Below are 27,495 nucleotides of genomic sequence, written 5' to 3' on the forward strand. Positions count from 1 at the left end.
ATTTACTGAGTGAGTATTGTTGCCAAGCTTTTTTCAAATAAATTCTACTTTTTCATTGTATGGATCAAGTGTGTTATAGCTAGGAAAGACATGTTGTTGTTATATGAATGGTAATGGAGACCTACTGAAGAACTGTGCACAAACCTGATGATTCCATGGATGACTCCTCTGGACAAGTTAAGGCCTTTGAGGTAGTCAGAGACCAGGATTCGTAAATCACTCTCATTCTCCAGCTCCTCCACATACAACTCTGTGAACCTGATACATAAACACAAAACCATGCGTTCCAAAAAAGTATTGAATGCTTCTATAAAAATGTATAAACGTCACTGTATTACATATCTGCAAACAAACCAAGGAGACATTTACAAAAGTTATTTTAAGTGAATGCATGAAGCCAGTTCCCTTGGAGTTCATGCCCCTCTCACCTGTTTCTAATGCCCAGTGGCAAGTTCCTCTTGCCTACATCTGTGGCTGGGTTCATGCAGGCAAACAGACGGAAGTCTGGGTGACGAACCAGAGGCTCTACACAGAATGACATCATGAAAACAGTAAAATTACCTCAGAATATACATGACACAAAACCATTAATTAACTGCAACACGTATGGTAATGCATAGTAGTATCAAGCCCATTTATACATTTCAAATACACTACAAGTCAAAAGTTTGGGGTCAGTAAGATAAATGAGACCGAGGACTGGAGTAATGATGCTGAAAATGCAGCTTTGCCATCACAGGAATAAATTATATTTAAATAAATGCAGCCTTGAAGAGACTTCTTTCAAATACATTAAAAAGTTTTACAGCATTTTTAGCCAATTAAAATTAACTTTGTCCTATCAATCAATTACAACTAGCTGAAATATATCTCTCTATTGTAACCAAAGTGTTTCACAAACACCCTTACTACAACCCCCCCTAAAGCAGCCTGGGGTTAACCAAGAGCACATATTTACCCTTTATATCATTGTCAAATAGCTAGGCTAATCTTTAAAATAGCAATAATGAAATCCCAGATGAGCACTTTGCGCAGGACTCACCAGTATCGCCTCGGTCCAGCAGCACTAGTGACCCGGCGCTGCCCTCCAGCAATCCACTCAGACACTCCAGTGTCTCTGCAGCAGCCAGATTAATCTCATCCAGCAACATCCATTCGCCTTTCTTCACAGCCTGGGCTAAAGTCCCCTGTGCAGACACACAGTCAGTCACAACATACAGGAGATAACAAGAAAGAGAAGAGAAAGGAAGAGGTGAAGACAAGTTGGGAGAAAAGTAGCAATTACCTCCACAAACGCAAAGACCAAAGCGGATTCACAGGCCCGAATCTGTTCCTGCGTCTGACTGAGTTTGAGGGCCAAAGCCTCCCACTGCTCCTGCAGCAAGGCAGCTATGAGAAAAACACAAAGAAAAGACAGAAAAAAAACACTTTAAATGATTTATACCATGGTCTGTCTGAATACTTTATGATAATTAGCTGGAGACGTGTTCAGACCATGTAATGCACAGATAGTTCCAGTCAGTTTAATCACTGTTCTATATTAATGCACTGCTTTCATTGAAAACACACACACACACACACACACACACACACACACACACACACATTAAGGAAATTTTGCCAAAGCTGCCTCACAACTTTTATCAATAAAACAGCTACATTATATGATGTGGTAACGTCGCCGTTTTTTAAGTAATTAAACTCACAGCTTCACTGTTACTAGAGACACAGCACAGATGCAGGTAATTCACACACCCACAATCGCTCTCTCTCGACAATTCAAATAAATGTAATCTTACCACATACTTTCTCTATGTGTCGGATTTAAAGAGTACAGAGGCTAGACCTAATGAGCCGTAACTGACGAAAATAACTATCATTTTTACCCTTTCAGTCAAATTTTGTGTTGGATTTTCTGCATGACGGTTGGTTCTTTGCCTTACTGTCATGCATTAAAATCATGAATACACACCTAGCTGTGGATTATCCCTAACCAAACAACAACATAAGAATTCTAGTTAATGTCATGTAATAGATTTGAACCTTCAGAAATACCATTGGGTTTATCATGTAGTTCCTTGGTTAGTGCTGATTTGCAGACATGATCCATTAGCTTCAGAAGGTCCTGCCAGCGTTTGCCTCTGAAGCAGGTTTGGACGTGCCCCAGAAAGGTCAGGTTCTGTTTCCGTGAGTACGTCTGAGAGAAGAGGTCCTCAAACGCTTCCCGCAGGGGCAAAAGAATGAGCTTATGGTCCACTGGTTTATACCTGTAATCATCACAGATCAAGGTCAGCAATAAACCAACAGCTTGCACTGCACATATTTGTTTGAATCCTGAATCACTCTTGTCTACTCACCCTCCTAGTAGGTCAGCTGTGTCACTCTGCTGGTTCATGTTGACCACTCTCAGTCTGTGTCCTGTAAGAGTACAGCAGAATAGAGCAGGAAATGAGAAATTGTGCACAGTGTTAAACCTACTTGCTCAGTGCAGTTTAGGAGTGTTACCTGTCATTCCCGCGAGGTACTGCACAGTAGAGGTCTTCCCTGTGCCCGTCTCCCCCACCAACAGGACAGGCTCCCCTTTAGTGACACACACTGAGAGCTGCTCCAAAAGTACTGAGGATGGCCTTGTGGCAGCAAATGTTTGTCTGTCTCTGTGGGGCAGATACACGTCAAATATGTTGGCTACGGCTAGTGTTATTTTAGTATTATTTACTATATAATCGCCCAGCTCTAATCTGCAAAATGCCACTATAGGTCATGAAGAGATTAAAGATATTATAAACATTAACATCATAATTTTTTGTAAAGCTGCTTTTAAACAATGTGTATTGTGCAAAGCACTCTATAAATACATTTGACTACTTTATACACTGTATATTTATCAGTGGTGCTAACTATTTGAATAAAATGTAATTAGTTACTGTACTTAAGTATCTTTTTAAGTATTCTAATATCAAAGATGCAGCAGTTTATATCTGCTAGAAAATGAGCGCTATTGCCATCTACAGGGCAGTTTTTTCCTTACCCAAACTTTACGCGAATGCCAGTGAATTAGCAGGTAGTTGTGAATCGCTGGTATTTTATTATAAGATGAGGACATGGCTGTGACCGGTGAGGAGGCCAAAGCCAAAACCTTTGACTACTTAATTTTACGAAACATTATTTTATTTATCCGTCTCTTTTTAGGTGTTGAGGACTAGTGCATCTCTGAGCCTACATTCAGTATGAGTAAAATACTTAAGTACTGTTAAAATCAGATACTCTAAGACTTTTACTCAAGTGGTATTGGAATTGGTGACTTTTAACTTGTAATGGGGTCATTTTCTCTGTACGGTACCTGTACTTTTACTGAAGAATGGTTTTCAGGTATCACTGTTTACACCTGTGATATTTATATACTACTAATTTATATACTATTATGTATTTGCTTTTATTTTTATATTTTCACTTTTCATTTAAATTTTAGTAATTCAGTAATTGTCCTTTTTATTTATTTTTGTTTTTTAATATTTCTATTTTTTTTTGTACTTCCGACTTAATTTTTTTTCTGAGTTCTAACATTTACATTTTTTTAAGTTCAAGTTTTTCCATCTAAAATTTTTATTTTATTTTATTTCAATTAACAAAAACTGTTTTAAATAGTTTTGGTTTGTTAACAATACCAACACTGGCTAAAACACCACATTTTAAAAGAAATTGTAAAACCTGTCAGAACACTGAGATCTCTCTGAGAAGATTTCCAATAATTCTAATGATCACTATCGTTGAATCAAAGTGTTCATACGCATCATGACCAATGAAAGAATCCTGCTACATTTTCCTCTGGTGTGCTCAAAGCTATTGTATTCCCTGTCTTAATCAGCACAGTTACCAATCAATGCCGTGTTGACTCAATTTTTCAGCAGGGTGCCTTCCACACAGGGCCATTTGTAACAGAGTAGATTGAAACAGGAAGTGCCAGACAGGGACTGGGAGACAGATTAATGGAGATGGCTAAGGTTATACTCTGATAATGCAATCTCACATGCTCAGCCACACCGCGTTGCTCTGCTTGCGTAGTAACATCGCACGGCCCACCGACACCTCCAACTCCGTCACAGTGATTGCGGGCAGGTACATCTGGCAAAAATGCAGGGCCTGAAATGTAACATTGACAGTATTAGAGCAGGTTATTGAATATAAAGTGAAAAATGATTTTACTTTTAATATTATGAAGAAATATAACCAATGCGCCATTACTGTAATATTGCTGTTTGACCAATGACTTTTCCAAGTCATTTATAAATGCATCCAACAAGGCAAGTTTTACTGTACACAAGTTCTCACAACAAGCAATATCCAAGATATGGAATAATTTTAGAGCAACACAAAACTGGAAAAAAAAGTATATGAACTACAGCGATTTTTAGGATTTTACTCATTTCCATGAGTTTTCCAGACCTGGAAATCACACATGTAAATGTAAATGCTCACAGGGAACTGCAAAACTCCCCATTATTTCCAGGTTTTCTATGGCCATGTAACAGTTTGTGTCACTAAAGAGATAACAGTGGTGCAGAGCCCTACCTTCTCTCTGGATATGTTGAGCTTGCTGCCGATGATCTCTGCCATCTTGAGTCTGCTCTCAGATTTGGAGAGCATGGCAGTGAAGCAGTCCAAAGCCTGAAGAAGAAAAAAAAAAAAAAACACCGTTTTAAGCTTATAACAGCACAGCTTTTTCAGTATTAGTGTTCTTGTTTTCTAAATATTTAAAATATATACTGTATATAAAAAATGTTTTTATAATAATAATCCAACAGACTAGTGACAGTTTAATGCTGGTAACTACAGCCACTCACCTCCAGAAACACATTCTGTGCTGTGGAAGAGCAAGAGCTGTCAAAATTGAAGCAGATTCTCTCACACCATTTCAGCAAGTCCCTGTGTTCATTAGTAAAAAAAAAAAAAAAAAAACCTTTACTTCCATGCATTTAACAACACAGCACGGATGCAAAGTAACTAAAGAATTCACATTTATTCAGATAATTTACAACCACAAAGATCAAATTATTTATTCACATTTACAGTACCATTCAAAAGTTTGGGGTCAGTTATATTTTTTATTAATATTTCTGTTCAATGAGGATAGTAACAATAGGAGACATATATAACAAAAGACTTCTATTTCAAATAAATGCTGTTCTTTTGAACTTTCTATTCTATTAGCTTTGCAATTCACAGGAATGAATTACATTTTAATTTATATATTTAAAAAACATATTAAAAGTTATTTTAAAGTGTAATATTTCACAGTGTTACGGCTTATACTGTATTTTTCAAATAAATGCAGCCATGGTGAACCATTTCTTTTTTACTTTCAATTGAAATCACACATGCCAAAGATTGTTATGGAGCATGACTGCAGGCAGACTGGCTGCTCAAATTGTTTTTCACCCAGGGTCTCTACAAAGACCCTCATGCCAGTAGGGGATTGAGGGAGGAAGTGGAAGTGTATTGATTGGTAACAGCAGGGTCTCCACACCATTGAACCTCTCCTCACAGAACAGCCCTCTATATGACACACTTTCAGATATTTAAAAAGGAGGTACATTCATGACGACCCATTTAATTTAATATACACACTGGCAAATGCTGCTCCTGTTATTCTACAAGTTACTATAACACCAAAACAGCAAGCTGAAAACAAAATAACAATGTCAAACCGTACCATGCTTTGAATATGTACAGAGAAAAAAAAACTAAACCCTCTACAAGACAGGTATTACACTATATGGCAGTGTGTGGAATTGTCAATTATACAAAAGCTAGTTACATAAATGATTTGCCCTGGCTGAAATTCAAACTGCGTCTCTGGCTGGGGTTCCACAGAGGGGACAGAGAGAGAGATCGATGTGGCATTGACTGCAGCAGGATCCAGTGGAAAGCTGATGAACAGCCTGAGGCCCAACTACACAATGGACACAGACTCAACTCTGCTCTAATGCAACGATAGAGCAAGGGTTTTATTGTAGCGCCACTGCTTTAGCTGAACTGTTTGTTACATGTAGAGGTCCGAAAATGACGCTCGTAATTTATTGATGAGAGTCTATGGTGTCATTTCTCGATGCAGAGATATTCGCAAATGCCCAAGGGCATCATAAAACAAACTGAACAAATACAATTCTGACATGATGTTTAACTATTTAGAGAAAGGTTCAAATTGGCATGAAATGGTTTGGAAACCTGCAGTACATATATTCATATTAGTATATTCTATAATTTTTACATTAAATTATTTTTATAATTATGTGATAATGATTTTGAATATTTTCTCATTTAAATGACGTTACCTCAGTGAGAGGCCTCTGCCCTCCAGTGATGTGATGTTTTCATCTGATATGCTCTGGGCTGCACTAGGACCCTGAGGGCTGGAACTGATCTGATGTCGGTCTCCTGTTAGCTGGCAATATATGTCCAAAAGACGCTCCACCACCACTGCCAGGTTAGGGTACTTCTTTATTAGGACCTGAACAGAGAGAGAAAAAAATAGAAACTGATTATCAAAAGAAAGAAAAATGTCATCAGGACCTAGAATAAATGTATATCATTGTAAAGGGACAGCTTGCCTGTTTAAGTTCCTCTCTGCTCATGTTGCCGATCTGCAGTTTACTCCAGTATTTGTCCAGAAGTGCAGCATGTGTACTCTGTGGACGATGCCAAGCTCCTCCACTGTAAAATGTCCTAAATATAATGATTTTAATCATTAGTTTAGTTTAGAAATAATGATTATATTATATTATATATATATATATATAAATATATATATATATATTAGGGCTGTCAAACGATTATTTTTTTTTAATCGCGATTAATCGCATATTGTCATGAGTTAACTCGCGATTAATCGCATTTAATCGCACATTTTTTCATTTGTTCTAAATGTACCTTAAATTAATACTTTTCAAGTTTGTAATACTCTAATCAACGTGGGCATGGATAAATATAGATGCTTTATGCAAATGTATGTTTATTATTGAAACCATAGTCAATATAGAGCATGAAGACGAGACATGTTTCAAAGGTCATAGATATTTTTCAAAGAACTTGTTCATGTCTATTAGACACGTAGAAAGAACAAAAAAATGCCAGGTTACCATTACTTCTCTTTCTTTGCACTGAGCAATTTACTAACACAAACATGTTTAGATTTTTGCATGAGAGGGCAGCTCTTCTGATAATGCTAAATGTACATTTATTATTCATTAGCCTATTACATTGTAGTTTATCTCTCTCTGTGCCCATTTTGATGAAGCAAAATTTTCAATAAAACTGTTTTCATTGGTATATTTTACTGTTTCTGTTGTCAAACAACGGATTGAATTTGAAATGGTGACTGAAACGCGACCCATTAAGACATAACCAGCTCTCCCTTTCAAGATGTTAATTTGATCTCCACAAAAATTCTGATAATCGAGCCGTCGTCTGGTGAAATCAAATTCACACAATTCAAGATAAAGACAATATCTGTGCTATGATTTCGGCTATACTTGTAAAATTAGAGAAACAAAATAATATCAGTGGTTAACTGCATTAAAGTGCTGCTCCTCCGCGCGAGACGCAGAGAGAGAGCGAGAGAGAGAGAGAGAGAGAGAGAGAGAGAGAGAGAGAGAGAGAGAGAGAGAGAGAGAGAGGCGCGCGCGCGTGCTGGGAGAGCAGTACCGGCGATTCTCAGAAACTAAATAAGGTTTGGGCGCTTTGTTGAAGGGAAAAAAAAACGCTAAAGGGGTCTGCAATGTCGCTAAGTTGGCAACACTGTGTATCTCCATTTCTCGACTCGAACTAGGGGTTGAGCCACGGGTCAAACAGAAAATAGGCCTACGCGCTGCGTTAATCGAGCGTTAAAAAAATTAGTGCCGTTAATATGATTTTGCGTTAACGCGTCATTAACGCGCTAACTTTGACAGCCCTAATATATATATGTGTGTGTGTGTGTGTGTATATATATATGTGTGTGTGTGTGTGTGTGTATATATATATGTGTGTGTGTGTGTGTGTGTGTGTGTGTATATATATATGTATATATATGTGTGTGTGTGTGTGTGTGTGTGTGTGTGTGTGTGTGTGTGTGTATATATATGTGTATATACATATACATATATATATATATATATATATATATATATATTACACACACACACACAAAAGGACAAAATATCTTACCTCCGCGTTGCAAAAAACTGGAAAGCTGGGGCCATCTGAATACAGTCTTCGCGTCCTGGAATTGTCAATTTCTTGTTCTCCATAAGAGGGAGCAGAACCGATATCTACAGAGCAAATTACACTGGCATGATTAAATGTGGACTGATCTTATAATTATTAATCATACCATTTACCAAAAAAAAAAAATAATAATAATAATAATAATAATAATATATATGCGTGTATAATATATATATATATATATATATATATATATATATATATATATATATATATATATATATATATATATATATATATATATATATATAGAGTCCAGTTTGGCCAACTATATATAGTTAATTAAATGACATTTTCAATGAAAAATACAACAATGTTTTATTTATTGTCACTAACAGACTAATTCTGCACAATGATTATATGCAGTTGTGCACTGCCACAAGCTCACGCACAATGTAGCTAAATACAACAAATGCTACAAATCTTCAATAACTCGGTAATAAAAAAAATCTTTATGGACTTCTACAGTTCTAATAGAAACATTTCTAAGAAAGACTGTATGTTTTTGTGAATTTGCCACCCACCACGTCCAAAGGAGCATGATCAATGTCCTCCAGCAGAATCCAATAACCTTTTGAGACCGCCTGGGTCAGGGATCCCGGCTGCCACACAAACTTTCCAGGAACATCTGTGCAGCGGTACATTCCCAGCAACATCTACAGAAAATAGAGGCACGGGGAAAAAAAAGCGAAACAAATTATATATATATTTCTTAACAGCAGGCAAGTTAAAAATATGGTAAAACTAGACGCAGCAAGGTGAAAACAATGGAAATAATTTTCAAACATTTCAAAATCAAGCAAATCTCACCTTACTGTCGGTCTGATCTCCGAGCTGAACTTTAAGTATGTCAGGGGCTTTATCATGCCCAGTGACAGCAGCTAGATATTCAACAAGAGCAGTTTTTCCACACCCAATTGGCCCTTCCAAAAGAATGGGTTTCTGGGATGCCACAGCCATGGCAAGTCGTCGTAGATTTTGACAAGTTGAATCCACCAGCACCAAATTCCTTAAACTTGTCTGATAATGACAGATGTCGTGAGATTACAATACATACAATATTTTCCCACAATACACCAATAGAGGTACTGGGGGGAAAAAACATATTTCTAGTTATATTATATCTGGCTTTTTTTAATGATTGTCTTGCCTGTTCATCCTGTCGAGGGGTCTGTCTAGGTAGAATCACCCCACACACCACAGTAACGCTCCGAGTCAGGTCTTCTGTCACCACCTGACCACGGGTGATCTTTTTAACTCTCTCTTTTCGCCATATTGCTGAGCCCTGATTGGCCAAAACCAGAGCCTTTTCTACTTCCATCTGCTGTGTCTCCTCAAGTGATCTACAAAGATGTGATACTTAATGTTGTTTAAGAGTTAACACAAGTGAGTAACTTCTGAACAATTCGGGAAAAAAAACTTACTTCATTTTCAAATGCATAATCTCTTCACTTGAAAGAACCTTCCTCAAAAATATTGTTTTCTGGTTGTCTGTCATGTGGGACACCAGGGCAAGGCACTGGGCAGTGTAGCTTTAAAAAAAACACACAGAATTTTTTTTTTTTTTTAGCAAATAGATATTTAGATTCTGGTGAGAGCTTATGACTGATCTACTCATTGCAATACCTTCTGACTATGACGTCACTGGTGAGAAGTTGTGAAACACAGGCACTCCAGTCCCACAGGACTCGGAACTTCTCACAATCGCTCTGGAGGAAGCGGAGGGTGGCCCCCATCAGGTCCCGTAGTTTCATCCGTCTGGGTCCATACTGGATGGAGGCAGCCTCTTCACTGGTGAAGAACAGCCTCTGAAATACTGGAGGAGAGCTGCTGAAATACCTTGCTGCGAACCTGTGAGAAAACAATTCAAACTTGTTCATGACTTACTGGACATTTGTTCTGAAGTGGTTTTTGACTAATGAATTCCCATGTTTTTCAAATTCAGACCAATTTGCTAACAAATCATTTAGACTAATGAATTGGTTTATCAGATTTAAAAGGTTGTTCACAAATACTCCCATGACTTTTCCAATTGTATTATCGCCACTAATTTTCCATGTTTTAAAATGACCTGATGTTTCCAGGTTTTCCAAGATAAATGGGAACCCTGTCGTGAATAAATTCTGAAGGATTACTTACGCTTGAGCATCTGGACTGATGTTGAGAAGTTTGCTTAGAGTCACACACAAGCGCTCGTGGAGGTCATGATTCAGCCGGATGTCTACTTTGATCCTCTCAGCATTCCTCTCCAACAGGTCCAGGATCAGTGGTCGTAAGTGACGAGCAATGAGGAGAGTGTATTCCTTCTCCAACAGGAGCTGCGCAAGACTTTCCAGTATACTCTGCCTGTCCTGCTGGCTCCATATCTACAAGCAGAACGATTCATGCCAAATAAATAAATAATATTAAAGTATGCCAATGGAATCAAACGAAAATCTAAACGGATCCTGCTGAATAAATTCCAACAAGAATTCATAGATCTCTAATAATAATGATGATGATATTAATAAGCACAGGATGAGTTGAAATATTCTCTGATAAATTAGGTGCAACAAAATCACATTTTGTAGTGTGTTATTTTGGAATTCTCATGTCAATACTTTTGGATTGGTTCCAAATAATGATAGATATTCAAGCATGAATTTATAATCTGGTTTCTGTTCACATCAATGCAAATGAATACTGGTGAATGTAAAGTAACCAGTGCCTCTTTTATACTGCCTCTTGTACATTTGTCAAAATAATAAACTGTGGCAGCATGTTTCAACAACCCAAACTATTGAAACTATGTTGCAACAGGACCAAAATAACCCATCGTGCTCGAGAACAAGACTCGTTTCCCAAATAGATTAAAAAGCAGAACACTTAAACGTCAGTTATCTTTTAAACTAATGGATATCATGTACAAACCACCACTGGAGCAGCATGTGTACTACAGAAACGTGGGACAGTGTGGTGTGACACACACGTTGTGCTCTGCATGTGTTAAACAGATGAAAGCCTCTTATGGCGGTCTTATAAACTGCCCAGGAAATTCAGTCTCACCTGTTTTGCGAGGTACTTGCTGAGTTCGTTGTGACTTTTCTCGATATGTCTTGAGATTGCACCCAGAGACGTCAGGCTCAACTCCAGGTTTTCCATTCTATCATTTGTCGTGATTATAGGGATTTCCGACGATGTCTCTGCGGCTGGCAAAGGCTTTAATATCCCAAGTATTCTACGTGATGGGAACCATAAGACTCATCACTCGCTTTGCTGTCCAGGTTGTACACAACACAGCGAGCACGTTCCCGTCAGTATTAAAATCCCTGTCCACATGTGAGTAAATGAAGAGCACTTCCGGGTCATTCGACTGTGTCTGTCGCGGGGCTCACGCTCTCTGTGCAGCAAACTAACCTCAAAGAGATGTTTCTGTGAGAGGATTTCGCATTAAAACGCATAAATAATTTCGACTAAATATGTTATTTTGGGCGGCAACGGTTCTTAAGCGTGTGTGTGTCCTACAGCTGTATTTAATGTCCATCCTCTTCAATTGTTAATTGATTTCATCAAATTTGGTCAATCAACAACACAGAGCCGTGTAACCTTATTTTAGAAACATTTAAGACACACAAAAAAGAAAACTGTACCCAATGTTTGAAATAAGGGCAATGTAGCTATATTATTATATGGAGCATGTTTTGTTCAGCTGTTAGATTTAAGCTTTATTGATTATCGTTGCAATCTATAATAGTATAATATTTGGCAAACAATGACCATAAGAATTTAAAGGAAATTTTTCATTTGGATTATTTTATCAAAAATATTTACTGTTAATGTTATTAATGTTGTACTAAATAATTGAACAAATTAACATTTCATTATTTTACCATCTGCTTAAAAAACATGAAGATTTTATAGATTTTATATAAATATATTTAAATGTATGTTCAATATAGTTTAGGAAAGGAGAGACCGCGGGAAAATTACGTCACTTCCTGTTTGGCGAATGTGTATGGTGTAAGGATGGCGCGGAGCTGGTGGAAATATGCTTCAAGATTTTTTTAAATCGCTGTCTACAAGCAAGTTGAAAGTTGCTAATTGACTGTAAATTATATTTTATTAGCGCGATAGCATGGGTGTCACATCCTGAACTCTGCTGTACAGTGTTTGGTCCATCTTACTGTTTTATATCCGCCTGTTGTCGTTTGCTCACTACCAGAGATACAGGTATTGTTCATATACTTTCATTTAATTTCACTTTGTACACATACTATACTAATAAATAATGAATTTTGATCGCTTTACTTCATCGGTGTTTGTGTAAAACCCAACAATCTTACAGTTGCAAGTATATTTTGTGTAAATAGTGGATTTTTGTGTGTGTGTGTGATTTAGCTGCTATTACTTTTTCACCTTAATAGTTGACTCTTGTATTAATATCGCATAGAATTTGCATTTAATTTACTTAAGTACAGTGTTTCTTCAGTAAATGACAGGAAGTGGTGTAGTTGAACTGACACATGCCCACTGTGGTGTTATTGTCAATGTTTTCAGGAACTTGTACTATTTTCTGTCTTTCAATTAGCAGACTGAAAATGGATTTAATGGATGAACTTCATGGAGATCGTATTGATCAGCCCTCAGGTAAGACTTTATTTAAGACTCAACAGGTGTACTTTATTTTCACATATTTAACATGTTTTCTGGTAGGATCAGTAGAGTACAATTGTATTATCAATCGTCTGTATGGATCTAGCATTTATTGCTGCCTTTATCACAAAGTTATAATGTAATTGATCTTAGATCCATAATAAATACTTTAACAAGACCACATTCTTGTCTAAATACATTTCATTTTCAGCAATGTATTGTTCTACTGTGTCACTGCAATAATACTTTAAGTGTATTCTTGATAACACTCATTATAGCAGATAATCAACTTTACTAATAATTTCACAAGATCATAGACAAGTCAGGCAAAATAAACTAAATGTAGATATTTGCACTACATGCATGAGCAGTACAACAACTGCATTTGAAATCGAGGTCATTTAGTCCACCTGAGTGTGCTTTCTAATATTTGTTTATCTATATGTATGCAATTTGATCCAGGTAACGTTGTTTGGTTTACCTTTTTTGTTTTATTCCCCAATGTCTTAACAGGTTCAGGCCTCAGCTCTGTGTAAACAAAACATACATGTATTGGACAGGTGTATATGCTGGAATTGTTTTGCAGTATGACTGTATCAGTGTTTGTATTTGATACAGGTAAATCTCTGCATTACAACGAGGACTCGGTGGACATTTACTCTGGCCTGGAGAACAGCCCTATGGGTGATGAGCACAGAGGTGGGTTTCATCAATGAGTCTTGAATTGAGTACATCATATTTTATAGTTGTTTATAGTAATTTGTTCATGTATGAGTACCAGAGAAATATAAGGATAAAATAATTTAGATAGTTATAATTGTTTATAATTAGGTGAAGTCAACCCGTTCGTTTCCCCACGGACAATGGAATCAATGGATATATATGAGGAACTTATCAGGGAAGAACAAGAAGAAAAGGAGGCAACTTACAATGAGGTCTTGTTACTTGAACTCTAAACTTTGAATATGGGTGCATGGCTTGCTATTGGTTTGGTTTTGATTTTGCTTTAAAAGTTAAGAGATTGACAGAATATTTACATTGTCTCATTGTACTTATTTTTTATTACAGTTAAAGCAAAAATTTGATGATGCACAAAAACAAGTTAACGAACTGCTCTCAAAGTTACAGCTACTGCAGACAAAGGTGTGTTTACATTTTTAACGGTTATTATATAGTGATACATAATGAATACCAAAAACTTGGAATAAAGAAGTCTGTTTTTTTTTTTACTTCATATTTAAAGAATTCAAGTTTGAGCAGTGAAAACATACTTCTGAAGAAGAACATTTGTTCACTCGTCAAGACGGCTAGAATGGAGATTGTGCGGAAGGATGAGGAGATTAGCAGACTCAGCAATAGGTAAAAACTTAAACTCTGGCACTGAGATCAGCAAACAGATGATAGACCCTCGCTTGTGTCAGGATTGGATGGTTTTATGTTAAAGTCACTTCCCTGTTTTTTGTGTGTTGCCATCACAGGTCCAGTCGAGGAAGTTATGGTCAAAATTTCCGTCGATCTCAAATGGAAAGTGGTCCGGCAAACACAAGGCCCAGTTTAAACAATCCTTCAAGTTCTGTTTTAGGATCACAAGGTGCTAGACAAGATAATACTATGAATGAAGTAAATCAACACAAGGGCAGAAACACTGTGTCGGATCACCCTGCATATCCGCCAACTGCAGCACCACAACCATTTGAGGTGCTCCAGAGATGCCCTAGAACTGATCTTGAAAGTCCTCTAAACTGTCAGAATAAATCTGCTGAGACCCTGGCTGTCCAATCAGAGCAAGACTACAGACCTTACAGAACATCAGGGAGTATTAAAGATTCCTCCACAGTTGCAGATGTCTCGAATGCTCCCAAAACAAATAACTCTGGACTGAGAGCTCCCGATACAACTACTGATTGTCGATTCAGTGGCTTGAAGGGAAATAAGAACCCCCCCTTAAAACATATAGGTAATCTAGAAAAACCACAGAATTGCACAATAACTGAAAAAGAGCTTGCAAAAGATAGTTCTGTGTCTACTGAAAACAGAAATCAGCAGCCTGAGGTTCCAGTCGTTCTTACTAGTTCAGAAAAATCGAAAAGCCCTTCCTCCCTGTTACACAAAGCCTCACCACCTGTCTCTTCACAGCCATCTAAAAGTTCAGTTAAGACAGCTGCAGATGTGGAGACACAGAGTAAAGGGCACACGCATAATCAAAATGCAGACAGAACTAGCAGAGAAGAAAGACACTCTGGCTTGAGAAGTACAGATTGTTCTGTGGTGGATGAAGAAAGCCATTCCCAAAACCACAAATGGAAGAAAAGAGATTCAAGTGGCCATGGAAGGAAAGAGAAGAAAAGTTCCAGTGCAGTGAGGAGCAGCAGCAGAATGGAAAGAAGCAGAGACCATGAGCAAAAGAGGCCAAAGGAGAGTGAGAGGAGTAAAAGAGTTGAGGGTAACAATTGCAGCAGTAGTAGTAGAGAGAGAAGCAGTAACAGGTCAGACAATAGCAAAGAGTATGAGCGAAGAAGTACAAAGGAGACGAATAATAAAGATGAAGATAAAAGATCTAAGAAACAAGTTGATGCCTTTGACAGTAGGCAAGATTTTTCTTCTCCCAGACTTGATTCTCAACGAAAGGATGTTTATAAGGGGAAATCATCAAGCAGAATCGATGAGCCATCAACAAAAAGCAAACGGTCTCATTGCTATGATAATTCTAGAATGGATTTGAAATGCCCTGTCAAAAATGGAAGTTCTGAAAAGAACTGTTTTGAAGACAAGGGTATAGTCAAGGACAGAGAAAGAAAAAGAGGTGAACATTTGAAGGAGCATAGGGTACAGAAGCATGGAGAATCAAAACATTTTCTTACCAAAGATGACAGAAAGAACTCTCGTAAAAAGCACAAACATGCCAGAGAAGATCAAGATAGTAAGACTGAAAAGGACAAACATCTTGAATCTGTTCATGCAGAGTCACCATCAGTGGTAGCTGTCAGCATAAATCCCTGCCAAACATCTGAGGATAATAGTCCAGACAGAAAACTGAGTTTCATGGAGACATTGAACCTTACCCTATCGCCTCTTAAAAAACAGAAGCAGTCCTCTGAATACACAGAAGCCATTGGAGCAGCATCTGAAGATGCCTCCTCATATAACAGCAGATTATCCGACGTTGGGGAGGAATTCTATGTCATAGATGAATTAAAGAACAGCCAGAACAGCGATGAGGAAATGGTTAAGAATCTTGAGGCCACAACTGTAGGTGAAAAAGAAGACTTTACCAGTTCTTGCAAACAGTCTAGAGAAGTTGTTGATCTCTTCACAGCTGAAGCCTCTGAGAAGCCGTCAGCAGAACAAACCGATATGGAGGCACAAGAAGAGAATGCCACTGAAACTCAAGAGGCTGTGGACAAATTGCCATCCATTGTTAAAACCTCAGAGGAGAAAAGAGGCAAGACTTCAGATTCCAATGTGTTAGACAAAGACTCATTATCAAAATTAACCCTTACAAGTGAGTCTCCAAATCATGTCTGTGAGAATGACACAGAAGACTCTCTGGGAATTATGAGTAATGCTGTTGTCTCTATCACTTTTCCCTTTAAAACATCAGAAGTGGTAGTTTCAGATAATACTCCTGATTCAATAGTTGATGGTTGTCAGCAACAAGATTGTTTTGTCACTTTAGCTGAGGAGACTTCTCACATGGAAATCCAAAGGAATCCTCAGGCCAACTCTCAAGATTTACTAGCAGCATCAGAAGGGATTTGTCAAGATGGTGTGTCATGCTTTGACAAGGCACAAAGTATTCCTAATATTAATTCTTCTGGGAGTTCTGTCAACATGGAAGTTTCGTCTAGTACAATAAGTGTAGATCTAGGTGACCCAAGTAAAGTTATTTGTGATGTTGAACAAGTGGGCACTTCAGAACAGGACAATAAGAGAGCAGGGGAAACATTTGAATATTCAAAATCTATTAAAAAACAGCACACATCTGAAAATTGGAAAATATCTGAAAAATCCCATCAAAGTCCAATATGGAGTCAGAACACTATGGCTCCAAATAATAGCACCACTGTTGAAGAGGATACCATGTCGTCATCGCAACCTGGTTTCTTAGAGCCAGATTCCACAGAAAAAGAAGAACAGGACACAAAGTCATTGGACCCTGTTGTGTTTTGCCATGATGAAGACTCCATGATGCTTACCCTGAGGAACATCAGAGTTATTCCAGAGCCCATCAGCCCTCTCACAAGCCCTGTCCGTCAGGTGAAAAAAATACAGCCTCAGCCTGCTGAGAAGCAACCACATGTCAAAAGTCTTAACAAAGGTAAGTGTTTGTTTTGTTTTTGATAGTAATGCTTTGTTTAACATTGTAACCCCTGGTTTCACAGACAAGGCTTAAGCTAGTCCCAGACCAAGATGCATTTTTGAGCTGTTATAACTGAAATCAAGTTGCATTGATATATCTTAAAATATGTCAATGCCATTGTTTTGTCTTAAGATGCAAACCAGTAATGTTTTTTTCTAGGGCATTGTTTTATGATTTTTTTCCTGACTTAGTCTAAGCCCTGTCTGTGAAACCCGGCCTATGTTTCCCATAATTGCCAAAATTGCACTAATTATTCCATTGAAGTGCATGTTTGTGTGACTCTTGCTATAATTGGCCCAACAGGTTAATGTGTACATCTTGCTAATGTTAATTTCTTTATTTCTTTTCAAGATCTCTCAACCGTAACAACTGGCAGTAATAAGGATGAAGTAAATATGGACATGAACAAGGAGAATAAGTCACCTGACTCTTCTGTCACAGCTTCTTCCTACAAAGGGACAAAAGATGCCCTGTCGGCTTGTGGAACTGAGGAAGATGAGCTGGAGGATGGTGAGATAGTGAGTGAGAGTGAAGAAGAGGGACCTCTGTTTATCCAGACTCCTCCAAGAGAAAAGGAAAAACCAACCTCAGGGACTCCAAGTCCAAAGTTACCTGCAGTTCGGAAAAGAGTGTCCCAAAAGAAATCTTGCGCCCCTGCTAAATATTCAGAGCAAAGCAAGTCTTCAAAGTCGTCTGCTTCTAACGACAGTCCTACCTCAAGCAAGAGACGCTTTAAAACTGTCAGCCCACCATTCAAAGCAGCGGTCTATACGCTAGACGGATTTATGGACATGTTAGGATCTATTCGAGTTGAGTTGAGGAAAAAGTACATGAAGCTTCAGAAAAATGTCACTAAGACTGCCTTCTGCTGTATAGTGGATATGTCTCATGCCTCTTTTACAGAATTTATCAATGCGGTTGACTTGGATAAATTGTGCTGCCAAGGTAATGACATCAAAGTTAGACTAAATAAGATTATTTCGTCAATAATGAGCAAGGTCACCAAGAATGGCATTGTCAATCGTATCTTTGAGCAGAGAGCTGGAGACCTCAAGCAGAAGTTGTGGACATTTGTGGATGGGCAGTTTGATTTCTTGTTCAAGGAACTGAAGACAGCACTCAAAAGTGAGTCTGAGCCATCCAAGAATGTATCAAATGAAAATAAAAATGCAACCCTTAAAAGAAAAGAGGCTGAAAGTGAGGTGGTAGAAAAAGAACCATTTAGCACACCTGGGCATCTTTACAGGGCCAAGAAGTCAAAAGTTGACACAGGAAGTTTCGTCAAAGAGGCCCCTGCAAATAATCTGCCTCGCAGGGGCCTTGGGAGCCGAGGTAAAAACATTAAAGCTGTCATGAATGAAGACGATCAGCCGGCAAAGGTGTCGACATCACAACAGCTTCCTACTTCATCCTCTGAAAGGTCTTTCCACAAAGGTACCTCAGAATCTGACAATAGAATCTCTTCCTATGTCCGACGTCTCTCCCATAATGGATCGATTCAGGATAAGTCAGACTTTGAAATTCTAACCGAGCAGCAGACATCAAGCTTAACTTTCAACTTGGTCTCTGACTCTCAAATGGGAGAGATATTCAAGTGTCTTTTGCAAGGGTCTGATTTGCTTGAATCCAGTGTACCTGTTGGTGACAATACAAGTTGGCCACTCAGCACACCTCGAAAAGAAGGACTTCCAGGGGATAATTTGATTGGGATTATGACCCCTAACAAGACAACCCCATCTAAATTCATCACATCCTGGTCTTCCATTTCCCCCTACAAGTTTGCTTCAAACAGCAAAATGCTGGTAGACCCAGCAATTCTCGATGAGAGCTGCTTGTTAGAAGTTCCCTCTAATTCTGAACCATGCCAGCTTCCTCTTCAGTCAACTGTAATCTCTCAAAGGTCCTTCTCTATCTTGGCGGAAGATCTAGCCGTGTCCCTTACCATTCCCTCACCGTTAAAGTCCGATGGTCACTTAAGTTTCTTGCACCCTGGAACAGGACAGCCATTATCTACCCCAAACAGTGTCCTCAGTGCCCATTTCAGTGAAGACGCTCTTCTTGATGGAGAAGATGCCACTGAACAGGACATCCACCTTTCTCTAGACACCGACAACTCCAGTTGTGGTTCGAGTCCCAGCAGGACATGGGAGGGTTCTGATCCATCTGGTTTCCAATTCCAACCTAATTTACAAATGCAGGCTGTGGTAATGGAGAGGTCAAATGATCATTTCATTGTGCGAATAAGACGGACATCTACTGGCCCAATTGAAAGTAAACATAATGAAGGGAGAGTAGTACCAGCATTACCAGAATGTTCAGAGCCATCTCTTAAGCCTGATCTTGCTCTGACCCATGAAGACTTGGGTCCTGCACCTGGAGAGATGTTGAACAAAAGCCCAACCAAGGTAAACGAGTCATGTCACATTGCAGATGAAGCAAGAGAAGCTCAACAGTCAAGCCAAAAATCCTCACCTGAAGGTGCTTGTGAAGACAACTTGTCCTGCAACAATGCTGAGCCTGTTTCCATTGAAGCATATGTTACTGCTCCTGAGGAAAGAAGTGCAACAGAGGCTGAAACATCAGAGAAGATATCAGGAAATGTAAGTAACACAACTCAGAGCCCAAATCCACCAGAGTCTAAATCCAAGAGGGTGTCAAAGAAACGCAAGGAGCACCAATCGGAGCCAAGGGCAAAGCGCCAAAAGGTAGAGAAATTTCAAGATAAGCATTCCAAGTCCAGGCATAAGAAAAGGTCCAAATCCTCCAAAGAAAAAGGCTTAAAAACTGCAATACCCCAGGTGTCCCCTAGCAGCCTGTCTGCTAAGAATGTAATCAGGAAGAAAGGGGAAGTGGTGGTGTCATGGACCAGGTGAGTTAAATGAATTTCCACTCCTGTGTGTTTGTGTACTTAAGTTTAAGAAACCAATAAAAAAGCTGATGTCTTTTAAAGGGATGAAGATCGGGACATACTCATTGAGCTTAAAATGAAGGGGACTTCACCCAAGACATTTGCTGCTCTGGCGAAAAGGTTGAAGAAGTCAACAGAGCAGGTATGCTTTGTTATTATTCTCTTATGACGTCAGCTAACTGCTTTGTCGTAAACTAATGATTGCTGTTCTTTGACAGATTGAGGAGCGATTCTCTCAATTGATGAAGCTATTCAAGAAGAAAGAGAAAATGGAGAATTGATCGAACAAGAATGAAATTGAACAGACTTTACAAAGTCTATGGAGATTTCAATGCGTGCATCAGCATCCAACGGCAGAAATATAATACATTGAATATGAAAATCAGTGTATTATATCTGTTAATGTTGTCCATCTGTTTGAAAAAGCACTTACAGTTGTAACTCACCAAAAGATCTGCAGTAAATGGTATAGAGTTATTTTAGAGGCTTTTTTCTTTTCTTTAGTTAACATTCAGTGTTATAAAATACTGCAAACCAGACACCAATCAGGCAACATTTTGAAGAATCTATTAACTAGAGAAACATTTGCAGTGTGGTCTACTCTGAAACTTACATTAATCTGTGTCAAGGACATAAACAGACACCACAAAGTAGATAAATGACGCTTCATGGTATTTTCAGTGCTTGAAGCCCTGTATGATGCCTTAGAATTGACTTGGTTTTCATTATTTTGGCAAGTTGGTCATTGCACAAAGTTCTACAGTTGTCGTGTTTTTATGCAATTAAATGAACAAAAGTATTTAAAGGACATTGTAAGTTGATTTTTGTGATATTTGCAATGCCTTTTAAACCTACCTCTGAACTACAAATGTTTTTAAATCTTTAACCTAAATGCTTATAGGCCTCAAGTTTTGATCACTTAGTTTTTTTCCCCTTTAGGTTATGTGAATGAGGTGGTTGTAGGAGTAACTTGGCTCTAAATGTAGAGATGGAAAAGATTAATATTAGTAATTTAACCTTTTTTTTTTTTTTTTTGGTCTGCAATTGTCAGGATTTGAATTTTCAATCTTTGTTCCATTAGTCATCCTGAAAGATTTGATATTTTCATATTGATGACTGAAGAGTAACATTAAGAGTACCAGGTTTATTTTATTTTTTTCTAGGTGATGAATGAGGTGTTCCCTTGTGTATATATTTGTAAAGTTGAACTGAATTAATATTTCTCTATGATCTTTTTTTTTTTTTTTACATTTTTTTTTCTCTAAGAGAGAGAAAACTAGATGTGGGAAAAATACCTTGTATGTTGTTTGGAAATACATTTTGTAAATATTTGTAAGTTCTGACAAATCTTGAAATAAATCTTATTTATGAAATCTTATGGCAAGTTCCTTTTGAGATTAATATTTTGCAGTTTTCAAACTGCATCAAAGACTTATCTAAACTTTTGCATCTACAAAATAACATTTACCATATCACAGGACTATATATATATATATATATATGCTGTAGGAAACCAATTTGATATAAAATATCAAAACAATGGCAAACAAAAGATATTTAGCTTTTCTGTTTTTGCAATTACAATTAACCAACTGGTGTCAATTGGATTTTTAGTTGATGTTGGTCTTTAAAGTCAGTTCCTATCAATAATATATCACCATCATGTTTAGGCTTATATCACAGGGGATATAAATCCAGTGATTCATTGAACAATTCCAAGCTCAATGACAAACTCATACTGTCCAGGCAGAATTGAGATATTTAGGTCACAGTCTGGCAAATGTAACCTTACATTACCTCTGAAATCAGTGTTGCCAAGTCCGTGGTTTTCCCGCGGAATTGGGCTGTTCAAGATTTGGCTGTTATTGGGAGGGTTTTGAATAGCAAGTGGGCTGGTTTTGTTATGCAAACCTGGCAACCCTCTCTGAAATCTAGATTTAAGTTTTGTTCACACTGATGTAACCTAAATGAATGTGCCAGTACGAAATTCACATCACTTTACATCTAACCAAAATTCTTCACATTTTTGTACATACACACTACAACCTGTTATTAAATCTGAACTTTGCACCTAGTGAAGTGTTTGGTATGCAATTGTTAAACTCCACAGTTAATTACATTTCTATCTGCACTAAGCTATCAACAGCTGGCTTACATTCTTTAAGGTGGTTTTCAGCTTCTCTCTTGTTACATCACCCTCAGACTAGCCTAAAATAGCCCTTAAAGCATTAGACTAAAATCGGACATGACATATTGATCATCATGTCTCGCCTAGACACTAGTGCCATGTTCAGAGAGGAATCTGGCTTATTGCTTACTGAATACTGCACAGTACACACTGTACATACTATTTTTAAGAATTAGTGAAACTGTATTATGAAACAATACATTTATCAAGAAGCAGTATGCTACATTGTTGTCACATGACTTCATCACAATGCATGTGAGTGCAATTTTGCACATGTAGTGTAGAGTAAAAATGAAATCCGATAAAATGAGTAAATGTAAAAATGATACAAACTGCAGCTATAATTATTTCCAGTTCACTTGTCACACTGGAAATGGAAGGTCAAGTCAAACACATTGCATTATGGGATACAGTATTTCATGCTTTTATGTTAACTGCACATTTTAGCCTTAGTAGTCCAACTGTGCACTGTGCATATTGAAAATGTGCATACTAGTTGCTGTATACATACTCTATACTATAATAGTAAGAGTAGTGTGTCAGTATGCTATTCCAAACAGCCAATATTTTAAGTGCATATATTCGATTAACATTAAGATAATGTTGGGTATGTTCAGATTTTACAGTTCATTATTAATTACACTTTGGCACATTTTTACACAGGCCATGCGGTATTTTGGGATTGTATGTTCCCCCTGACCTGCCCTCAACAGTTGTGATGCAGTTTAGCCCCCTCAGGGTATTGTCCAGCCCACAGATCGATAGTAGCATTGCATGAGTTCAATGCACAGAGAAACTGGACTTCATTCAACAAAGCAAGGTCCACAGAGGAGTTCTAATTACTCCCACGAGGATGAAAGGATGGAGTCGTCTGATATTGTTTTTAGTGTGATGAATTGATGCAGCAAGTGTTCTGTGAATACCACTAACTTAAAATGTAAGTTTTTATTTTTATGGGTGTAATTAATCTAACCCTTTTAATGTGAACTAGTATAGTTGAAATTCTATCTATCTATCTATCTATCTATCTATCTATTAAATATACTGTAGGCTTTATCATAAACAATATTTTTGTCCTTGTAATTTATTACCTTCACTCTTTCAGTTTTAGGCCATGTGAAAATGGGAGATTGGAACTTGTTAGGGAGTATCTTGGAGGAGGTTCACATTCACTCCACCATTGTGGGCAAAATCTGGCTCACCATTCTTTTTATATTCCGTATGCTTGTGCTCGGGGTTGCTGCGGAAGATGTGTGGGACGATGAGCAAAGCGAGTTTGTGTGCAACACGGAGCAGCCTGGATGCAAGAACGTCTGCTACGACCAGGCGTTCCCCATATCTCTCATCAGATACTGGGTCTTACAGATCATCTTTGTCTCCTCGCCATCTTTGGTGTATATGGGACACGCACTCTACCGGCTCCGAACGCTAGAGAAGCAGCGCCACAAGAAGAAAGCTCAGCTGAAAGTGGAGCTGGAGGAGACGGAGGCTTTGGAGGAGCACAAATGTATAGAGAAGGAGCTTAAGAAGCTGGAAGAGCAGAAGAAAGTGAGGAAGGCCCCTCTGAGGGGTTCCTTGCTGCGCACATACGTGTTGCAAATCTTAACCAGGTCAGTGGTGGAGGTGGGATTCATAGTGGGGCAGTATGGGCTTTATGGTATCGGACTGGCGCCATTATACAAGTGCGAGCGTGACCCCTGCCCCAACAGCGTGGACTGCTTCGTTTCCCGGCCGACGGAGAAGAGCATCTTCATGATTTTCATGCTGGTCATTGCAGGGGTATCCCTGTTCCTTAATCTCCTGGAGATATTCCATCTTGGTGTGAAAAAGATCAAGCAGACCATATATGGATCCAAGTACACTGGAGATGCAGATAGCATTTGCAGGTCAAAGAAAAACTCCATGGTCCATCAAGTATGCATCCTTACAACCTCCTCACCACAAAAACAAATACATTTGGTGCACAATACAGAGGTGCTAGATGGACAGATGGCACCTTTGCCTCTCTATATGCCAATGGCTGGTCCTCCATATAGCCACGAGGAGCCAAAAGGTGACCCTAATGGATCTGAGCAACCCCACAGGGAGAACCGTCTTCCTAGCCAGCCTGAATTTCAGGCTCTCCAACAGCTGGGAGCTTTAGACAACCGTCAGCACTCCTGCAGCAGCGACAAGTCTGGGCCCAAGGGCTCTGGACCACCCAGAAATGTTGATCAGCAGCCCAGAGCTTCACTCAGAGCTAGTCACACAGAGATAATAGCAGCATTGCGGAAGCAGAGCCGTGTTAGTCAATGTAAAGACTTCAGTGAGGATAGTGATTCCCCGGAGAGCGTGAATTATCCCACTGCCAGGAAAGCTAGCTTCATGTCACGGGGGCTTTCAGAGAGCCCGTCTGATAGTCCAGACTCCAAGAGTGGATCGGACACGGAGGCCAACCGTATAGCTCAAGGGGAGAGTCCAGCTATGACACCACCCCCTGCCTCTGGACGCAGAATGTCAATGGTGAGTAGAGGAACATACAGTAATCCACTATCCGTTTGTTGTAAGTCGTGACGAAACAAATACTGTTTCTGGATCCAAGCCTTCAAGTGACAAAACTTCTGTTTATGAGCACTATTCATTTATAGTGCACCTTTAAGCTAAACATTTAAAAACTCAAAATGTATAGTATAGTCTCCGGGCTCATGGTGTCTCAAACACCAATATTTAAAGATTTAGTAAAGATGAATCACTGTCTGGCCAACTAAGATTTTGATATGGAGATAAAGGTTAGGATTACGTTTTTTTTCAGTAGTACAGCAAACCAAAAAAGAAAAAGTGACGTATAAGTAATGCGTAACAGTGTCAACAAACAGTGTCAAATCATGAAATTGTCTGTTATTTTTCTCAAAGAGAAAAAAAATGCTCATCGTAACAATAACTAAGGAAGGGTTTCAAGTTTTTATGTTGATGTTACATTTTTACATTATGCACTTTCTCATTGAATAAAAAAAAAAAAATAAGTTTGATATGATCATTTCATTACCCTAATGATACCCTAATGAAATGAATGTAAATATGAATAATTTCTTCTTTTTCAGAGCATGATTCTGGATCTGTCTTCAATCATGAAAAAGTGACATTTTGGAACAGTCTTCTAAGCGGATAGCAAAGACGGAAATTGCTGTATATTCCGCTGGTTTAATTCTCATTGACTCCATAAATACTGCATATTAATTCAAAGGACTTACATACTGTAGTGCTACTCTCAATAAATGCTTTCACAATAATTAGGCCTACTCTTTTTTTTCTTATAATTTGTAAGGGGTTTTACAGTCAAAGACCCAGAACCAGATATGATGAATGAAGGCCCGGAGTCAGAATTATAATAAATTAAAGAAAAGATTTACTGAAGATAGTTTGCAGTTTCATCAGTAGAAGTCAGCTTCAAGACTCACTCAGGAGTTCGTAGGCCGCCCCGCTTACAGTTACAAAGATATTTGGCTAAGAAATAGATAAACATAGTAATTTTCCACACATATACAGATAGACTGAAGCATATCTCCATTGATTATGCAGCTGACACTTGGGCCATGAAGTTAGGCACATCATGATCTTCCAGGTCACAGATTTGGGTTGCTGGGCGCCAGCATGTCCCGAACAACAACAACTCAGTCTATCTCCAATAATGCCAGTTGTTCCTTAACCTGTAACATTAAAGACACACACACACACACACACACACACACACACACACACACACACACACACACACACACACACACACACACACACACACACACACACACACCTTTTCCAAGGCTGGATTTAGCCAGGCTCTAACTATAAACAGGAGAGTCGTCTCAAAACATCAAGATAATGCGTTCTTTCTCTCAAGGAGAGGACATAACACAATATAACGCATTATAGTAAAGCTTTAACAAAGAAATAGTCCCTTAAACTATAGAGTTCAATGACCCCTGTGACCATAGCTGTTAGAGTAGCCTACCCTAGAAAAACAGATGAATGTATATCACATGTTGAGGGTCTCCTCCCAAACCCCTCTCGGTATGTGATTTTCTCACTCAGGACATACAGTTATCCCAAGGCCCCGTACATGTCAGCACGGCCTAGATACAGAGATCCGAATGTACCAAAAAAGAGCTAGTTAAACACTCACAGCAAACATCAAGAGTAGGCTATATTTGAATCATTCATTGAATATAGAAATGAAATGAATAATCATTCAGAAGGATATATATAAATCCTTATGGAATGAAGTGCTTTTGTATTCTCTGTGATATTATTATCAGACAATTGTTGTCTTTCCTTATTATTTAAATAAAGGAAAGGTAGTCAATTTGTTCAAGAAACATTTTTTTGTTATGCTGGTTGAAAGTCTCTTCACATCCTGATAGCAATCACCAAGTTAAGTGGTCTAAATGTATTTATCATCTGTGGAAGGTGTAGGAACATAAGTGATTGTTTATGTTGTTGGTCCAATCATTGAATTCGGTCTGAATGCAATGATACGATATCCTGACTGCCTGTCAACTTGTATCTTCATACCTCCGCGTGATGTGTGATGTCACAAAATGTGTGACATCACACATCATCTGCGAGTTTCATGCTATGTAGAGTTAGACAGGCGCCGCCACCTTTTAACGAGTCTATACTCATAACTACTACTGTTATTTGGAAGAGATGGAAACCCGTGACATTATACTCAGAGCAGTTCGTTTCTGAATTGAATGCGTTTCAATGGCAACACTATCAATGAGTCTGCAGCAGTCAGGTGATACAGGTCAGTGCTCTTTAAACTGTTTATGTTCGTTATTATTGTAATGTTATGTGCTTTGAGACATGGGGTAGGCCTAGTTTAACGCCGTCTCTGATGCTTTTGTTTGCTCTGGCTTGTGCGAATTCATGTGTTTTGGAGGCGTGGGTTTGTAGACCCTCTGAAGGGAGGGTGGGATCTTATGCTTTCAAAGCTAGCTTGCTATAGCTAGCCTCTCCGAAAAATACCCTAGATTTTAGAAACAAAATCTCTCAAATCGATCCTTTTTTATTATCACAAACTGTTTTATTATTATAAATAGTTCTGAATGAAGTAGGTGAGTTCTGGTTTACCACAAGACAGTGCCATACTGCCATCTGGTGGTGAAT

General features: G+C 38.4%; 3 protein-coding genes across 5 annotated transcripts in view; 2 read left to right on the top strand and 1 right to left on the bottom strand.

The window, feature by feature from the left end:
- mdn1 (midasin AAA ATPase 1) overlaps positions 1 to 11,586 on the bottom strand; it is a 56,962-nt gene extending 45,376 nt beyond the window's left edge. For both annotated transcript variants that reach the window (XM_081378792.1, XM_081378791.1), the window contains exons 1-20: positions 11,308 to 11,586; positions 10,402 to 10,628; positions 9,889 to 10,113; positions 9,687 to 9,794; positions 9,413 to 9,605; positions 9,073 to 9,282; positions 8,787 to 8,918; positions 8,203 to 8,306; positions 6,609 to 6,723; positions 6,333 to 6,508; positions 4,842 to 4,923; positions 4,570 to 4,665; positions 4,028 to 4,140; positions 2,506 to 2,654; positions 2,358 to 2,418; positions 2,056 to 2,267; positions 1,286 to 1,389; positions 1,043 to 1,187; positions 429 to 525; positions 145 to 258 (exon numbers count right to left, since the gene is read on the bottom strand). In XM_081378792.1, the coding sequence (XP_081234918.1) occupies positions 145 to 258; positions 429 to 525; positions 1,043 to 1,187; positions 1,286 to 1,389; positions 2,056 to 2,267; positions 2,358 to 2,418; positions 2,506 to 2,654; positions 4,028 to 4,140; positions 4,570 to 4,665; positions 4,842 to 4,923; positions 6,333 to 6,508; positions 6,609 to 6,723; positions 8,203 to 8,306; positions 8,787 to 8,918; positions 9,073 to 9,282; positions 9,413 to 9,605; positions 9,687 to 9,794; positions 9,889 to 10,113; positions 10,402 to 10,628; positions 11,308 to 11,403 (2,759 nt within the window). In that variant the 5' untranslated portion in view covers positions 11,404 to 11,586. The remainder of the gene's footprint in view (positions 1 to 144; positions 259 to 428; positions 526 to 1,042; positions 1,188 to 1,285; positions 1,390 to 2,055; positions 2,268 to 2,357; positions 2,419 to 2,505; positions 2,655 to 4,027; positions 4,141 to 4,569; positions 4,666 to 4,841; positions 4,924 to 6,332; positions 6,509 to 6,608; positions 6,724 to 8,202; positions 8,307 to 8,786; positions 8,919 to 9,072; positions 9,283 to 9,412; positions 9,606 to 9,686; positions 9,795 to 9,888; positions 10,114 to 10,401; positions 10,629 to 11,307) is intronic.
- Positions 11,587 to 12,198: 612 nt separating this feature from the next.
- Positions 12,199 to 21,539, top strand: casp8ap2 (caspase 8 associated protein 2). 2 transcript variants are annotated; one of them, XM_081379388.1, is made up of 10 exons: positions 12,199 to 12,471; positions 12,830 to 12,888; positions 13,513 to 13,593; positions 13,726 to 13,829; positions 13,963 to 14,037; positions 14,138 to 14,253; positions 14,373 to 17,212; positions 17,606 to 20,123; positions 20,205 to 20,304; positions 20,381 to 21,539. In XM_081379388.1, the coding sequence occupies exons 2-10, from the start codon at positions 12,840 to 12,842 to the stop codon at positions 20,441 to 20,443; spliced, it is 5,946 nt and encodes a 1,981-aa protein (XP_081235514.1). In that variant the 5' UTR covers positions 12,199 to 12,471; positions 12,830 to 12,839; the 3' UTR covers positions 20,444 to 21,539. The 2 variants fall into 2 exon arrangements, with proteins under 2 accessions (XP_081235514.1, XP_081235515.1); XM_081379389.1 differs by having other exon boundaries at positions 12,201 to 12,471; positions 12,833 to 12,888.
- A 1,616-nt stretch (positions 21,540 to 23,155) lies between these two features.
- On the top strand, positions 23,156 to 25,614 carry gja10b (gap junction protein alpha 10 b). Its single transcript, XM_081378391.1, has 3 exons — positions 23,156 to 23,287; positions 23,456 to 24,852; positions 25,431 to 25,614. Exons 2-3 carry the CDS (start codon positions 23,473 to 23,475, stop codon positions 25,467 to 25,469), a joined length of 1,419 nt encoding a protein of 472 aa, XP_081234517.1. The 5' UTR covers positions 23,156 to 23,287; positions 23,456 to 23,472; the 3' UTR covers positions 25,470 to 25,614.
- Positions 25,615 to 27,495: the final 1,881 nt, after the last annotated feature.

The sequence above is a fragment of the Scardinius erythrophthalmus genome (genome assembly GCF_964197995.2).
Source record: "Scardinius erythrophthalmus genome assembly, chromosome: 11".
Classification (NCBI taxonomy): domain Eukaryota; kingdom Metazoa; phylum Chordata; class Actinopteri; order Cypriniformes; family Leuciscidae; genus Scardinius; species Scardinius erythrophthalmus.

What these genes read in the sequence shown, in the direction of transcription:
- gja10b (XM_081378391.1), top strand. Translation starts at nt 23,473, where the DNA reads ATGGGAGATTGGAACTTGTTAGGGAGTATCTTGGAGGAGGTTCACATT. An exon ending in CTGGACGCAGAATGTCAATG is followed by an intron (nt 24,853 to 25,430) that starts GTGAGTAGAGGA and finishes CTTCTTTTTCAG; the next exon opens with AGCATGATTCTGGATCTGTC.
- casp8ap2 (XM_081379388.1), top strand. Translation starts at nt 12,840, where the DNA reads ATGGATTTAATGGATGAACTTCATGGAGATCGTATTGATCAGCCCTCA. An exon ending in ATTAGCAGACTCAGCAATAG is followed by an intron (nt 14,254 to 14,372) that starts GTAAAAACTTAA and finishes TTGCCATCACAG; the next exon opens with GTCCAGTCGAGGAAGTTATG. An exon ending in TGTCAAAAGTCTTAACAAAG is followed by an intron (nt 17,213 to 17,605) that starts GTAAGTGTTTGT and finishes TTTCTTTTCAAG; the next exon opens with ATCTCTCAACCGTAACAACT.